Source organism: Botryllus schlosseri, chromosome 6 (genome assembly GCF_051294905.1).
Source record: "Botryllus schlosseri isolate E-star chromosome 6, Bs_hap1, whole genome shotgun sequence".
In the NCBI taxonomy this organism is placed as follows: Eukaryota; Metazoa; Chordata; class Ascidiacea; order Stolidobranchia; family Styelidae; genus Botryllus; species Botryllus schlosseri.
Genome location: NC_137241.1, coordinates 5654080 through 5671389, shown reverse-complemented (window position 1 = coordinate 5671389; position 17310 = coordinate 5654080). Strand labels below are relative to the sequence as shown.

The window sequence follows — 17310 nt, the reverse complement described above, 5'->3', positions numbered from 1 at the left end:
TTCGTTGTAGTAGTGTATGCAATCAGAGTCCCACCGTATAAATGCGAACCACAGAGGAAAATGATGCACCCCATAAAGAAATAACTATTAGAATCGTCGGCGTCTCAAGAATAAAGTTTTTCTGGTACGTTTTGCCGATTCCAATATATATTTTGACTATACCGACAATCCTGCTGGGAGTTCAAGAGCTATAAGGACATGCAACAAATTGAATAATAACAACCCGAAAAATCGTCATTAATTTTGCTCCCTACATCAGCTAAACTGGTGATCACTTGGGCTATGATAGGATAAATATTTGAAAACAATATGTGCAACTACCAATATTATCGACAAAGTTCCTTCATAAAGATTGACGTCAACAAATGGGTCATGCTGACTAATCTTCGATTGGCACTGCGTTGCCACTTGCACAAATTCAGATATTACCTTTTAAGTAGCTTCACACTAGAGCAGGGGTGGACACCCTGTTTAGCTCGCGGGCCGTATTCAACATTTGACTCCATTCGCAGGCCGCACTACATAAAATTGAGCTACTAAGCCAAAATTCAATATTGTTATTTGATTATATAGTGACTGATAACTAGGGCTGGGCAAAATCGAGTACCTGAGGGATTCGAGTATCATTGATTATGACGTCATAACAGAATGTTATATGTAAAAGTATAAATATGTACCTTTTATGCGACCACAAAGAATATAATGCTTGTTATCCCTCACATTAAAGATACTTTGGTATTTTTTCGATCCTACCGACTTCATTGCACTTGGTGACAATGTTGTGGGATCATGATTTCGGAAATGTGCTATATCCGGTAACGTTCGGAGCTTGGTACTACATGTTTCGTATGCTAGGATACGGCCAATCAAGGTTTCAAGGCTTTCGACGGCGAAAATTTGTATCAAAACTATAATTCTCGTTGATAAATAACTTTCAGTGGCGACGAGCGTATAATTTCGGTACTCGAAAAAATCGTCTTTTACTACTCGACTTGAATCATTAAATTTAATTCTTGATTCAGATTTGAGTACTCGAATCATTGTGCCCAGCCCTACTGATAACATGGAAATAATATTTATGTATTTGTATATTTAAAACAAACCAAACATTGATTTGATGAAAACGTACACGCTTCAGAAACATTGACGAGAATTTATATGCTGGTCGTCCTCATTGTCAAAATGAGGGATGAAAGTCGGTTGTCCCGAATCAGGGACATCTAGAACTCTAGATATCCCTGTCCCGATTCTTAGTACTGGCAGTAAATTTGAGTCGGTGAGCAGCGAGCGATTTGCTGCTTGTACTTTTGGTTCAACTCCGGGCAGGACCGATATACAGCACTTTTCTGCCCACGTAATCAGATTTACCGTTAGAGCTGAGTGAGGTGCTGTCCTGAATAATATAGGGCCCCTAAATTATAATTAAACATGTTCGGGTGGGCCCGTTGGCGTAATGACTTCGTTACATCATGTTATTTCGTGACCTTCTGTCTGCTATGTCAAAAGATATCGAAATCGCCCAAACGTAGCCTACTAAACTATAAAAGTCGCACAGGATACGTCACTGGAAAATAATTTTCTCTGCGGCATGATCTTTGTCTTGTTGGGTTCAGATTGCCAGGACACGATCATTCGGCGCCAGCCATTTAGGCGCCTATGAACAATTATACATATGTCAGTCGTTTTTGGACTAGGTTTTCTCGCTGCTGCGGATCGTTCTGGCACAATTCTCGGAGTAGCATGTTGGAGGGCCTAAAACTTCATATGTGTTCGTGCGCCGTGGCACGGTAATGGCCCACGACGAAATGCCCATTTCTATCAATCATGCGTATTTTTTTTTTGTGGAAAGGGTACCCAATATTCAATTTTATTTGGCAACAATAAATCGGATAAAGTTGGATAAATTTTCAAAAAAGTACTATAAAAATATTGTTCATTCACGAAATAATTTCGGGCCCCGTTCGAGCTCGTCCCTCCAATTGGGGAGTTTGGGGTGCGGCAGTTACGGTCCTTACGCAAAGTAACAAAATGCTGACAGCATCATAACCATGCTACCTTTAAATACGCTTCTGCAATATATAAATATTATACTTCTATTTGTGTGCCTTGGAGTAGACTTTTATCAAAATACACCTTCCAAAACTCTGTCAAAAAAAGGAGTTCGTGCACCACCTAAAAATAGTACATTGAACGCCCTCTCATTCGAAATGTCATGCTGGTGATGTCATATTTTGTGATACTATTGTTAATATACAATGTTCTTTTCAATTCTCTACTATAGTTGCGGACGATTACCCCTGACGAGCGTCAGCCGAAAATATTCGGGTTCATTTCAATATGAATATACCATTCAATCGTATATTGAAGTTCTGTACCTCCAAGAAGCTCTTCTACGCATAAAAAGAACGAATCTATCTAACACACTCGCGAATCGGTTTATTCAAGTACCGCACAAAATCTATTAAACTTGCTCGTGTTTCCAATCTTAAATCAAAAATTTGGTCCGAGTTAAGTCATTTACGATTCACGTGATGTGATGTGATGTTTAGCAGTGGAAAGCTTTCAAAATATATGGTACGCGAGGTTGGGCTATCGCGCAATCAATAAAATTAAAAAAAAATACTGCGGTAAGAATATAACTTGTCATTATCATGTTGGAATATATTAAGAAAAAGTTTTTTACGCATTCTATCAATATTTCTAAAACGTTTATTGAGGCTTTCGCGGGCCACACGAAATGGTGTTGCGGGCCGCATACGGGCCGCAGGCCTTAGTTTGCCCACCCATGCACTAGAGCCATGTTATAGGCGTATAGTTTACTTGAAATTGTGTATGCGTGCGAGTGTGTGCAAGGGAGAGGAATCGGATGCAGCCCGTCTACTCCGCAATGCCTGTGGCTTCGATGGTTTTCACCGTCTCAGTCCGAAGCGATTCAGCCTTCACGCCAGCATACCAAGCGAAGTACCACCTTTGATCTGTGTCTCCTCGGGTAAACTGATTCGAATGTCATCTTAGATTGAAATTTTATTACGCGCCACGCCCCCAGCAGCTGCCATTCCAGCCTTGTGCGGAGAATGTGGATAAAATGAAGCAGTGGTTACTTGAGAGGTATGCATCATCCACATTCAACAAGTGAAAACACAGCCCACTACCAACCATGACTGGGCCGCCTATTTCCATTCATATTGATCCGTCGGCGACACCGACTGCAGTCCACACACCGGCTGCCATTCCACTTCATTGGAGTATTTGGTTGTATTAAGTTTGATCATGTGCAACTTTGCATTTATTCATAGGTTAAATACCGTAATAAATGATCAAACTGAAATACAAAAGAACAGTTGCATCGACTAGCCTAATCCCCATTGCTCCAACAACTCACAAGACGTGGGTGCCAATACATACATGCACGCTAGAGGTCGACCGATTATCGGCTTGGCCGATTATCGGCGCCGATATTTGGAACTTTCTCGAATATCGGTATCGGCCAATCTAGGCCGATATCGCGACCGATATTTTATATCTAACTACAATCTACCTTTTCTGAACTGATCTGCAATTCTGTATCATGTTTTGATTTTCGGGTTATCCCAAATTTCAACGAATGTCCACAATTAAGCAATAAATCTTTTCGATTTCAGTTTTCTCGTTTGTTGTTCACCTTTCTGTGGCATGAACAAGTGCCACCTTGCCTAATATATAATATTTTTGGCGAAATAGTTCTCTGCTCCTTCCATATTAATATCGGCCTATGATATCGGTTATCGGCCTTGTGAGCGTCGAAATATCGGTATCGCTATCGGCCTGTAAAAATCAATATCGGTCGACCTCTAATGCACGCACGTCGCACAATCACAACAACAAGAAGACGAGATCGCTCATGCGTTTAGGGAAACTACTAGAGAGAGAGATAGTAGTAAGAGATAATCACACACATAAAATTTCAAGACATATGTATTACAGTGCTATAGGTTCAAAAGCACTGAATCGTAACTAGACCATCATCATCATGATCATTTTAATAAAAATTTTATCAAATCAATACACCACAAATTGCGGCATAATGAAAAGATAAGAGGATGCCGAGACGACGACTTGGAGTAGTCTTTTATTCAAACACCACCACCTTGGCCTACATCATGTAAATAAGAGGCATCTACACTAGATTAAGAAAGGATGTCATAAAAGAGAGCGACGAAGATGAATGCTGCATGAGTCGATAGGCGAGGTCGATATGTCAGAATGTGGTCCGATAATCTTGAGGGCTGACTAAGACTGGCTTTGCGAAATTCCGTTACTTGACAAAATTGCGTTAGGCCTACTTTACAAAATTGCTTTACTTCACGCAATTTTCAAAATGAAATAAATTGTTCAATTCCAAGAGCAAAGTGACTGGAGAAAGGAAAATATTGACAGTTGTGTCTGTTCCGTCGTCCATGGATTTGATTGTCGATTTTGTGATAAACTGCCCGGACCACAGTTCTGCCCGGTATTGCGAGTTCCGCCAATTCAATACCGATTTTCAGACTTGAAGGCTATTTAGGGGTAGTTTCATTGCCCTGACTATATTTTAATTTGTATTTTCGGAATCATCACGACACTAGCTTTCGGTTAAGACCAGTTTCGGTAACTTTCAGCGCTCGGGTCGCGAGCTCATAGGACTAGAAATTATCGTGCTTTCAGATTGCTCAGCAGCAAAGATCTCTGGATATTCAAGCGGGGCGACGGGAGCTGCGCATCCATCCGTACGTTAGCTCTCTATAGTCTCTCTAAACAGCATATCCCGAGTTGACTTGCTTTCCGTCCTGCGGCCGTATCTCCGGTATAACGCTCCTCATCAAACCGTTAGATTGTCGCGATTCCCGATCATGTTCATCGACACGCTATTTCCGTTAGTCTTAGCGTGGCTAACGGAATGTCCTTTGCTGTCGGCTTCCGAATCGCTAGAATGGCGCGTTTGCGGGCGCGTCAAATCCACGTGAACCCGCATCTCACTATATGACGTCAGTGCATTATCGTAATTTGATATAAATGTTGGTGGTCGACGGTTCCCGAGTTGTGGATTCACCACTCGCTGTCGCTGTCGCCATTGACTCCAGGAGCGACTCACCTCGGCTCGAACCTTGTTATTAAGAAAGCAGTACAAGACTGCTATGATTGCTCCCTGGAAAATAAACGTCACATTTAGATGACCCAACTGTATTTTGCCAGATATGGCAGCCTAGATAGGTCGCATTTCGGTCGCGAGCAATGTTCCCTCTAATTTTTGACGAGTCTGCGCGCACTCACCAACTCACTGCACGGTCCCTCGGACACCAGGGAGTAACGATTAATAAAAGGTCATCACTTCGGAATTTTTGTGCACAGCACTGCGCAATTACGCACGTGCGCAGCTTAGAGGACATTGGTCGCGAGATATGGTTTCAATCCCAATCTGTGTCAAGTGGGGGTTTGTGTCTCGAAACGATCCGAAGTATTGCAGATTAGTGCTTAGAACACCGGGAATGTGTGGTAATATAGCTTTACACTACATCAGGCCTGGGCAAAGTGCGGCCCGCGGAGCTATTTTGTGCGGCCCGCGAAAAATTGCTTGAAATTGAAAATATAAAACCTACTTTTTAATGCTGCTACGTTGACTAAAACCATAGGATTATAAACAGAACCTTGTTCATTAACATGCAGTGATTACGCACTTACGCAGCCTATACGTACCTCACATACCTAATACAGATTCAAAGTAAAGTTAATGTAGCAAATTATGCCATTACAATGAAAGTCACACGAAGTCACCAAACCTTCTTTGCTGCAATTGTCACATTACGCATCACGCGGTCTGTGTTTCAAATTGTTACGTGGTGCGTTTCCAAATCCTTCATTCGTAAAACAAGTCAATCAGTGCCCGTGATTTCTATCACTTTATCACCACCCGTAATGGATTTCAAAAAAAAGTTGAAATTCAATTATGGTTCGGAGGACTAAATATTTGTTTTTAGTACCCGTCTTTTAAGTAGTTAGTGCCGAGCATGTCGCCGCGTTTAAGGAGTATAATTTAAGTTGGTTCTATGACAAAAACACGAGGACATACACCCGATCAAGGGGCGGCGAATTTCGGAATAACTACAAGCTTGGCTCAACAACAAGGCCCTTTCGGCAAGCTATATCCTTCTCGGAAACCAGCTACCACGACAATAAGCTATAGTATTCCCAGGACAATATAACTGCCGCACTCCAAACCCCCGATTGGGAGGCGAGCTCGAAGGGCGCCCAAAATTATTTCGTGAATGATCATAAATTATAGAGTATTCAATTTTTGAAAATTTATGTAACTTCTTTCAAATTTTTCTGGCGCTATACGCCATTTAGTGAGCTATGGTTTGTGGAATTCCGCATTTCGGCGTCAGTCATTACCGCGCCACGACGAACCAAGGTACATGAAGTTTAGGCCAACACGGGATTACGAGAAGGCACTGCAATTGCAACTGCAACTGCTGGTCAAATTAACTAAGTAAAGGGGAAAAAGCTCGACAGCGAGAAAACCTTGGCCGAAAAGTTGACCGAATGCCACTATCTTCAATTGTCCATGGGCAATATTTGCTAGTGAAGAAATAGCAATTGGGAATCGTATGTGTCTTTTAGTTTAGTACGCTTTGGCGATTTCAATATCTTTTCACATAGGAGACGGAAGGTCACGAATTAACAACATGTAACGAAGTAATTATACCAGCGGGCCCTCCCGAATATTTCCAAGACAGCACCTCACTCAGCTCTAGCGGTAAAATTGAGTACGTGGTCTGAGAGAGGTTAAAAATATAGCAACATATATGGAATTACCAACATTATTGACCGATTGAATCATGAATCATGGGAAAATTCCGCGCTTGGCGCGATTACGGCGTAAAACGTTGCCAATTAGTGTATACAAGAAATCTCGCTCAGAAGTAGTGTTAAAAACGTGCATCCCGATGGGGTCTGGTCTTTGGCGGATCACCCAGGAGTTTGGTTTATAAGTCTATGGTGGAGGGCTAGACCAACGTGGGGGGGGGACTAACGACGGGCTGATTCGGCCATCCCAGATACATCTTAATGTATTGAAAGAAAAACGCGGATAGGGCTGTAAAGAGAGTTTAAAATGTATCATGTTTAACATTGTTTCAAAATATGACGGCAAATAAATATTTAATTTTGGTAATTAACCGTCACTTTCTCATTCCCCAATATCAACACATCCACTAAGCACCATCTAGTGTAATTCTCTGCTTTCAATTTAGAAATAGAATCAATGCGCTGGAGAATACAGCTAAAATTTCTGACTCGTCTCGCCAACATATTTTCAGCTTCTCATTTGGCCCGCGGAGAAAAATAATTGCCCACCCCAGCACTAAATTGTAGCCTACACTAGACACGGTGGAACATTTGAGTTACATCTTACAGATATAAGGTCTGAAAAGCTTGTGGAAAATAATCTAGCTCTGGGGGTGGGCTCACTACCTTCGAGTTACGAGTCATCTCGAGTCAATGCGCGTTTGACTCCAGTCAATTCAAGTGAATCGATTTTTGAAAGTGACTCAAGTTCACGCATACGTAAACTACGCAAATAACTGTATAACTTCAGTCTATAATTAGTATCCAATATGAAGAATACAATATACGACAGTGTTGGGATGACTCGAGTCAACTTGTTCGTATGGCTTGACTTGACTCGAGTCACTTTGTGAAAATGACTTGACTCGGCGCTTCAGAAATGTGGATTGACTCGTGACTCGGAGCAAAATTTATGAGTCCATTTCAAGTCATCAAGTAAACAGGGTCACCGTATCTTATGTATGTTCTGATTGTTCGCGACACGTCGGTGTCACTTGTGAGAACAACCAGCCATTCACTGATTGTGCGTTTCACTGCTCCCCCACTGTCATGTTACATCATAAATGAATTGACCGAAAACGAAATGATCACAGCTTACGTTTTCGTAGAAGTAGTAAATTATTTTAATAGCAACGTATATCTATTTCTAAGACGGATCAGTGCTTATACAATGCGCAGTGCTCGCCTTTACCAACCCTTTTGTATAATTTGAGTGGAACGAAAATAGTTTATTCGTTTATATTCTCATGGATCTGTAGATGGGTAGTGTATTATAGCCTACCATATCAATTTGTTTCAACTTCTCAAGGTTTCGTATTCGATCCTCTGATTTGGCTGATAATAACAGAATGTAGCACGTAGCTATAATAGCTATACAGTTACTCACGTATTTTATTAGCAGTTCCACCTGTGCGTGAACGATACCACGCCTTTTTGCATGTTTATTTAACTATATATTCGTTATTTGATTCAGGAAAAATGGCCAATTAATCTGTCTTTCACACAGCTAGCACAATGCAAGGACTTTGAATCATTACTCACACTTCGATAATTCAATTTGACTTGAATTGTGACCTGACTCGTGACTTGACTTGACTTGACTCGAGTAACCTTCGAAAATCGACTGATTGACTTGACTCGAGTCAAAATATGCAATAACTCGAGATGTCGAGAGTCTATAAAGCAGAGATGGTTTGCAACTCTTCACTACTCGTTTACGACGACATAAGCAATAAGCTCCGATAAGTTCGTTTACGATTTGTTTAGTGATATGCACAATCATTGAATGAATGAATGAATGAATGAATGAATGAATGAATGAATGAATGAATGAATGAATGAATGAATGAATGAATGAATGAATGAATGAATGAATGAATGAATGAATGAATGAATGAATGAATGAATGAATGAATGAATGAATGAATGAATGAATGAATGAATGAATGAATGAATGAATGAATGAATGAATGAATGAATGAATGAATGAATGAATGAATGAATGAATGAATGAATGAATGAATGAATGAATGAATGAATGAATGAATGAATGAATGAATGAATGAACGGCGTATCGAGAACTAGTGGAACATATGCATGATACAGCTATATTTATCGACACCGATCACTTGATGACTTGAAATTGGCTCGTAAATTTTGATGGCCTGAGTCATCCCAACACTGGGTACAGGTAGATCGATTTAGTGGGCACTGGTTATTTGCTGGCTTGAAATTGATTCTCTTCGGATCACGAGTCAATCCATATTTCTGAAACATTAAGTCATGCCACGTCACGTCATTTGACGCAAGTAACTTGAGGTCAGTCAAATCATGTGAAAACTTTGCCTCGGGTTAAGTCATGACTCGGGTCGTTCTAACACTGCGGTCAAGGGCTGAGAACTTCCGCGTAACGTTCACCAGTCAATACAAATATTCGAATCATTATTCCGGTACTAACCTGAATTGAACTGAAAAACAACTCGAAGGCCAGCTTCAGATGTAAGGCGGGGTCGGAAGCGGTCACCACTTCGTCCAGCAAGAACAGGAAAACTATGTAGTGGATTCCAAGTAGAGGGATGAGATAAAGAAATGTCTTCGCGAGGCGTAATTTCCTAGCACTCCACGTCATATTGTTGGCTCTTAGATTGGATATGATTTTGACGATGTTGATGTACAGGCAGAAATTTATCTGTAAATTATCCTCTTGAAAATTGACGCAATGGTATCCTAGAAATTGTTATGAAATTCGCAGTCCATTCAAAATTCACCACACAGTATAGCAAGATGGCGTAGGTTTGATTAACAGCTGCTGCGACATCATTGGGTTGCGGATTCGAGATCCCGACCGAGGACGACTGCAGAATTCCCGCCTAAGTGTTGGAGGTTTATCTAGGCCCGGGGTGTCAAATATACGGCCCCACGGACCACATCCGGCCCGCCAAGCAATTCTGAGTAGACTGAAAAATGCTTATATTATCCAGCACATTCGTCACAAATCTTGAGAAGTTTTGACGGAAATACTTACTTTAAATATTCCATGAAGAAAGCAAATATCGATTCATAGGCCACATTATAACCAACCGACTACGGTGTTGTTGTTTCACACTGCACTCTTTGCTTAAAGAGTGTCTAACTGTCTATTCACGCCAAAAAAGGTGGTATACGAAAAACAAAACATAACTAATAATTTTATCGCGGTTATAAATCCTACGTGTCTACGTGCAGACCTTCATACGTCCCTACGTAGAAGTATCATTTTGGTTAGAATGCTGTATCTGATTTATACCCATGGTGTATGTGTTGAGGTATGTTTTGGTTTCGTGTACCATATGGGTGTATATTCACACCCGTATATCACTGTTGTACATGTACATTGTACACGTGTGTGAATAGAAGAGTACATATTTTTTCGCCATGAGTGTGGTTACCACTGGAAACAAATCGGCGACATCGACACCCAATTTCGAGAAGGCAAAAAATTCACATTGAGTTGAGACTACTATGGGAAAATGGGCCAAAAAGTAGTTACTGACAGAAGCGAAAATGCCAATGCTGGGCCGTTATATATATATATAATACAAATATCAGTGGTCCACGCTATAATGTGTCACTTCCTACTCAAAAGGTCCCCAGAATCCAGAGAAACTTGAATCAAGATTTAATAAGAATAAAACAGATTCCAACATCCGCGTTTACACTTCAATCTCATGCCTTTCGCAACTCATACACAAAGCTAACACCAGATTACGACTAAAGCCAAAGGAACATAAAAATGTCCCGACTTATATCGTCGTTACCGCCACTGCTGCAGCAGTGGTTCAGAACTGTATTCAACCGACCAATCATAATCATCAATTCCATCATGCGCGGATATAGATGTTGCTACTTGTTAGAATAAAACCCCTATGATCCACGGTACAATTGTAGTATACCTTTATCTATATGTGCTTGATATTAAAGTATTCAAGTGAAAAGCAAAGGGTGCGGCCCGCAAGCAAATTGAAGGTTTGAATCTGACCCGTGACGTAAGAGTTTGACACCCTTGCTCTAGGCTCCTCCTCGTCATCTGATCCGCGTAAGCGGGTGTCGTAAAAAGACCTAGAAATGGGCCGTGCGAAAAGTCGGCAGATATGGAATAAAAATAAAGAAAATCGGCCTGGTTTAAATGAACCATTGCAGTCGAAAAACACCAATACCACAAACAACAACACAACACCCTAGTCGGATTTTACGGTATCAATCTGACGTGTGGACCTGCAGCACCGGCCCTGTTGGGTCACGGCTTCAAAAATGCAAATCGTTTTAGTATCGCACTTCGCGGACTCGAGTATTGGTATTAGAAGCCCCGTAAATTAACGTAAAAGTAGAATGTATTTGGAATGGGATTCGAGGTTCCATGGAATTTTGTAGCGGACCCCAATTTGCGAACCATATTATATATAACATATTATAACCAATTGGCATATTCCTTTACTACAAAATGTTGTACTAACGAGAATCGAAGTCATGATCGGAGCTCGTATCGTCCACCAAATATTCATATCCATATTCATGTCCCAACATCCCGTGTCCTCGACATGCATTCGCAGGACGACCCACACCAGAACAGATATCCATGGCGCTCCTATAAAACCATAAAAAGGTATTCGGCAAATCCTATAATGTGGGTGAAGTACTCACCCCATCCGAGAACCATGTACCCTGGTAAGTATTTGTTCTTGGACTTAACGAACACCAGCAGCGTTTGTAAGTACAATCCCTCTGCTAGCAACCAGAAATAATTGGCTGTGACGGCGTAATGCATCAGAGTGATGGCAAGTCTGCATTTCGTCTATACAGAATAATTACAATGCGCGTGAGTGGCGAGATGCGTATTGGCAGAGGTCGGCTCCAGAACCACCTCGCAAGTGTAGGAGGTTTATCTATAGGCTCCTCCTCGCTATCTATTCCGCGTAAGAGGTGTCTTTATCAGATTCGAAGTGAGCCGCGTGCTACAAGTCGGCAGGTACGGAATATAACAAAGAATATGTAGGAGTGGGGTAAGTGACCATTGCAGTTGACAAACACCACGACTACAGCAAACAGCAATGCGCGTGTTTGCTGAATGAATAAAATGCTTATGCCTGTTTCAATCACGACCACAGTAACGTTTGCAGTATCACTCGAAAATCTACTAGCTGATTCGCACGAGTGATTTGCATTTACAAATTCTTATAGTCTAGCCACAAGAATATTGATGGTGACACATGCCGCAGAGATGCGTCGAAGTCCTTATCATGGGGACGACACTATTTGTAGTGGGAGAAACATGAGTACCAAGCAGTATAAGCGAAAGATATAACTGTCTGCCATGCAGTCGGAGGATTCAAATTTTTGTCAACCTATCACACTAAGTTTGCAGCCGGTTCTGTTACACTAACCAGCAATGCTAACTGGTTCGTTGATCTCATAAGATATCGTAAGACGGCTCTATAGAACCGGTGTGAATCCGGCCACCACAACCACTGCCAACATGCATCCTAACCCCGAATTCAATAAACACTCCTCACCGGGACCCAGCTTGTGGTATCGTCGTCATCACAATACTGACGTAGAGTAGCCATATCAAGTCCTGGCCCAGTGACTCCGTCGATATTGTAGTGCGAATCCAGTACGCTGTCTTTCACCAGAATGACGGTGTAACGCAGTATGAACGAAATCATCAAGTTCATATGGATGTAGTTTCGTGTGCAATGTAGCTTCCTAAACGTTTATGTAATTTTTTTGGGGGATTCCGATTATATATTAAGCAGCGAGGCCCAGCCCAGCCATAAAAACTGGGATGGACAAACTATTGCAAGCAACAACATGATAATAACGATGGCTGCAGCATCAGCACTAAATGACGACGTGTGTCTAGCAATGAAAGTGACGTCAGAATACTTATACATTTTCCTTTGATGACAAAATAGAATATCCTACTTGATGCGCACTGTGAGATTAATTGGTCATGGTCATGGTCAATGGTCAGTCTGCGTCGTGTTACCGTATCGTTTCGCCGGCCGATAATATCGAGCCGATCACAATTTGAAAGAAATATCTGTACCGGTCATTAGAGATAAAAAAAAATATCGGCAATTTTCGTGACGTCACAACATAGTAGTAGAGAACTTATCCGCAACTGCTAAGACTGCGAATATTGACATATTTCTCGAACGACTTTAGCCCCAACTGGACTAAATGCGCGTTCGATGTAAATCTGGTAGTTAAACAACGTGTTACCAGAAACGTATCATATAATCCACGGGATACCAGAGAAAAGTTGGTTTCGAAAAATTTTTATACCCGAAATCCGTAATATCGCCAATATCTCTTAAAGGTAGGGTTACTATACGTCCTCTTTTAAGAGGATTTGTCCTCTTTTTTTGACTTTTTTGAAAGTGTCCTCGGAGGACGCCTGAATGTCCTCTTTTTTTGAGAATTATGGTTGAATGTACGTAGAAATTGGACTGAAATATAGGAAATCAGCGGCCAAGTAACGTTCCGACGCGATTTCCGGGATTTGAGCCAGAAGAATGAACTTGGGGTGTTGTGTACTTCAGGTTTTGAGCTGGAAAGTTGACCTTTTTTAGTGAACTGACAACAAAATCGGTATTGTAACTCTGAAAATTTTGAAAAAGTGTCCTCTTTTCACATTTCCAATATATGGTAACCCTACTTAAAGGTGTCCAGATGAAGCATTTCGAGTATATATCATATTCAAGTATAGCAATGGACGTAAATCTATTTAAATATATGCTCTAACGTTCTGGAAATATCAGATCTTTTGAATATCTGCTGAATAGTGGCGTTATCCGTGACGTTGCATTTAATACAAAAATCAATTTAAAACTAACATGTTTTTTTATTGTTGTTATTTATTCATGACGTCATTAAATTTAATTGTGACGTCACAGTGGAATGTCAGGGTAAGTATGGCTCCTTTGACGAAAAAACTTCCGACCGCTGTCATAAACGGATAAAAAATATCTTTAACCAGGACTACATCGTCCAGAATCATTTTTACGGTCGGCGGTCATCATTAGGGCTGGGCACAATGATTCGAGTACTCGAATCTGAATCGAGTATTAATTGTGATGATTCGAGTCGAGTAGTAAAAGACGATTTTTCGAGTACTGTAATTAAACGCTCCTCGCAACTGGAAGTTAATTTATCAACGAAAATTACAGTTTCGACAGTCATTTTCAGAGTTGAAACCTTGAAACCATGATTGGTCGCATCATAGCACACGAAACACAGTACAAAGCTACAAAAATTACTGGAACTAGCAGATTTCCGAAGTCATGATCGTCCCACAACATTGTCACCTAGTGCAATGACATCGGTATGGTCGAAAAAATAACAAAGCATCTCTAATGTGACGGATAACAGGCACGAAGTATATTACGTGATTCAAAATCGAATCCTCAGGTACTCGATTTTGCCCAGCCCTAGTCATCATCATCAGAACATCCATTCATACCAATTATTTATAGTTCTATACCTACGAGGTATAACTGGTGAACGAACGGCGATTTCGATGGTTTCAACCATTCCCTATTGTAAATAAGTTGACTACGTCCGGTTCAAATCGTCTGTATAGGCTGATCCTACATGTTTTTTCGAAAGTATTTACACAATTATAGCATAATTATACAACTTTTGAAAAAATACACAATATCGTTATTGTTTAGAGGGCATTTTTTGAAACACTGTTCAAAATATATGTTTCAAAACATCATTTGTTTCAAATGCAACCCTATCCGTGACAGTGCTAGTTATCGAATTTTGGGTATCGGCTCAAAAATCAGATATCGGTCGAGCTCCAATCATAGCAGTGGAGTTGCGTTTTAAACAAGAGGAGTTTTAAAACACCTTTTAATGCATGTTTTGAACAATATTCTAAACAATTGCCAGTTCATGTACCTGGGCTGTTGTAGATATCTTATATCGACTGAAAAGGCTAATGTCTTGTCGCGTAGTAGGCTATATACTTTGCTAGATTCCATTGTCATATGCAATATGAAATTTCTGTTTGCGGTTCCGTATGTAAATCTTATATTAGGCCCCTAGAAGTATTCCGAAACCATCCTGTTTTAGCCATCTGTGGATTTGGTCGACGAGAATGATTGTCACCTGACTATAAAAGCATTGGTATTCCTAAATTGATCGCTATGATCTAGCCAAAATGATGCATAAAATATATTATTCTAATAGGACATTTTCTAATTACTATTTCCATGCATATTCTTCGGTACACTCATATGGTACTAGATCTAGGTCTCAAGGCACAATAATATTACGTTTATTTTCTAAGAAATTGCCCCAAAACAGTTTCAGAGCTTCAAGGGTTCCAATGTGTGGCATAACGTTTCGGAAGAATATAGATCAATCCAGTACAGCCATGTTTACGATCAAATACTGCAATCTTCTTAATAAACACTAAATTGGTTATGGTTTGCAATGACTGTGAGTCTGTCACTGTGACTCTGGTTTGCAATGGCCACTTACTTCGTCTCAAGTAAACTTGTCTTGATAGATATTTTACACTGTGTACTTGCGGTATGTTCAAAGTTTATATATTCCACATGTTTCGCGCTTGGATGTTTACTGCCGATATCCATGTATTTTATCTTTTTGGAATGTCATTTTATGTCCATTGGTCAATTAATTTGACTGTCATATTCATTAGTCTTGATATACCTCATCTTGCCATATTTACTCGTTTAAAGCTCCGCTGGGGGGGCAACAGAATTTAAGACCTTCCGGTCCCCCGTCGCTCCCGAATCAGTACCAATTTGCCTGTTGTGTTTGTGGGTGAGATGAATAAAAATATACTGACTGAGTTCAAAAAAATGTTTTTTTTCTTTTCAAAAGTTGTATAAATATATCATGTGTGAATACATTCAAAAACATGTATTATTACTCTTCAGACGACTTGCACTTGATATAATCAGCGTATACTATACGGAATGGTTGGAACCCGCGAAATCGGTTATAGCACTATATAGTAGGTGTGGTGTGAACGTGAGGTTCACGTTCGTATTCATCGTGTGAACCCTTTTCATGTGCAATTTTTCACGTCATTATGACGTCTTTGGTGAATCTTTTTTGCATTTAAACTTCGGACCGCTCTTCGCATGGCGCTGGCAGCATGAAAAGAAATTCAGCACTAAACGATGAGCATGCACCTCGCCAATCTCGAAAACTATTTGTTCGGAAGCTTGCTCGGCATCTTAAGCTTTACGTTTGTGAATCTTCAGTGACTCTCTGCTGTGAGCTTTGCTCGCAATCACACAGTAATAGCAAGAACGAAATCTATCATTCCATCTTGATTTGAGATCCGTCCGATTGGGGTATGTTGGCTATACTGTATAATTTTTTTGTTCTTGTTTTTTAAAGCCATTATTACGTCAGGAATATTCAATTGTGATGCCATAATGGAATGACATTGAAAATTGAAAATATAGGGTAAATATAGCTCATTTGACGAAATAGGCTTCCAACCCCTGTCATATACGTATTAAAGAATATCTTTAACCAGGACTACATCGTCATGCAGAATTTCTATGGTCGGCGGTCGTCATCATCAGAACATTAATTCAGTGCCAATGATCTATATCTACGTACTATAGCTGTTGGACCGACCTTTTCGAGGGTTCCAACCATCCGTTATCGTATATACGTCTCCTATACCGAGTGGTAATCGTCCGTGTGCTCATACAACATGTTGTTTGGAACACAATTATGGCATATTTATACAACTGGTAAAACACATTTTTTTAATTTCAAGATTTCAATTCAAGATTGCACGGCCTTCAAAGGTCGGAACTGACTGACATTTGATGTGTAGCGTTTTTTTAGGGAACCTGACAATTTCAACACTAAGCGAGTGAAATTTGTAAAAAAATAAGCTTTTTTTGAGCAACCCTACTGTACAGTACAGTCTCTATAGTCTCGCCATGAGGCACGCCTGTGTACAGCCTGTGTTTGTTCCAGAAAAGAAGAAAAATGATGAATTGTAAATTTTATCTGCGTCCCGTTATTGTTATAGGTCTATAACCGAGAAAAATGATATTTTATCGAGCTATTGCCTTCAGGTTGTATCAAAGTGTGATTTACTTGAAAAATGACAGCAACATGAGAGCAAGAACGAGACAGATCAACGACACTGTGTAGCCGACGGTGTACATTATTCGCAGATTTTCCAGAAGATCCTGAAAAAAAAAGGAACCAGTGACGAAACATGTATGGCCTCGCCGACACTACTAATACCAAACGTACGGCTTTGTGATCCGATTCACTGATGTTTACGCTTTGGATGCAGTCTTCGACTGCCGCCCACTCAATCTTATCCCCTGTTACTGGATCAGAGGACGCAAACCAAGTCCCATGCTCCGTGCAAAACTTGATGGCGGAAATGGTATCTGT

The 17310-nt window shown here is 40.5% G+C and overlaps 2 protein-coding genes across 3 annotated transcripts in view; one reads left to right on the top strand and one right to left on the bottom strand.

Moving 5' to 3' along the window:
* Nucleotides 1-3006: 3006 nt before the first annotated feature.
* The window catches only part of LOC145440560 (secretin receptor-like), a 33133-nt gene continuing 18829 nt past the window's right edge, over nt 3007-17310 (bottom strand). For both annotated transcript variants that reach the window (XM_080318199.1, XM_080318200.1), the window contains 7 exons: nt 17164-17306; nt 17002-17096; nt 12411-12603; nt 11542-11692; nt 11355-11485; nt 9320-9550; nt 3007-5164 (listed from right to left, as the gene is read on the bottom strand). In XM_080318199.1, the coding sequence (XP_080174325.1) occupies nt 4838-5164; nt 9320-9550; nt 11355-11485; nt 11542-11692; nt 12411-12603; nt 17002-17096; nt 17164-17306 (1271 nt within the window). In that variant the 3' untranslated portion in view covers nt 3007-4837. The remainder of the gene's footprint in view (nt 5165-9319; nt 9551-11354; nt 11486-11541; nt 11693-12410; nt 12604-17001; nt 17097-17163; nt 17307-17310) is intronic.
* LOC145440563 (profilin-4-like) overlaps nt 3244-17310 on the top strand; it is a 230990-nt gene continuing 216923 nt past the window's right edge. Inside the window, exon 1 of the mRNA XM_080318204.1 lies at nt 3244-3263. The gene's annotated coding sequence lies outside the window, so the exon portion shown is untranslated. The remainder of the gene's footprint in view (nt 3264-17310) is intronic.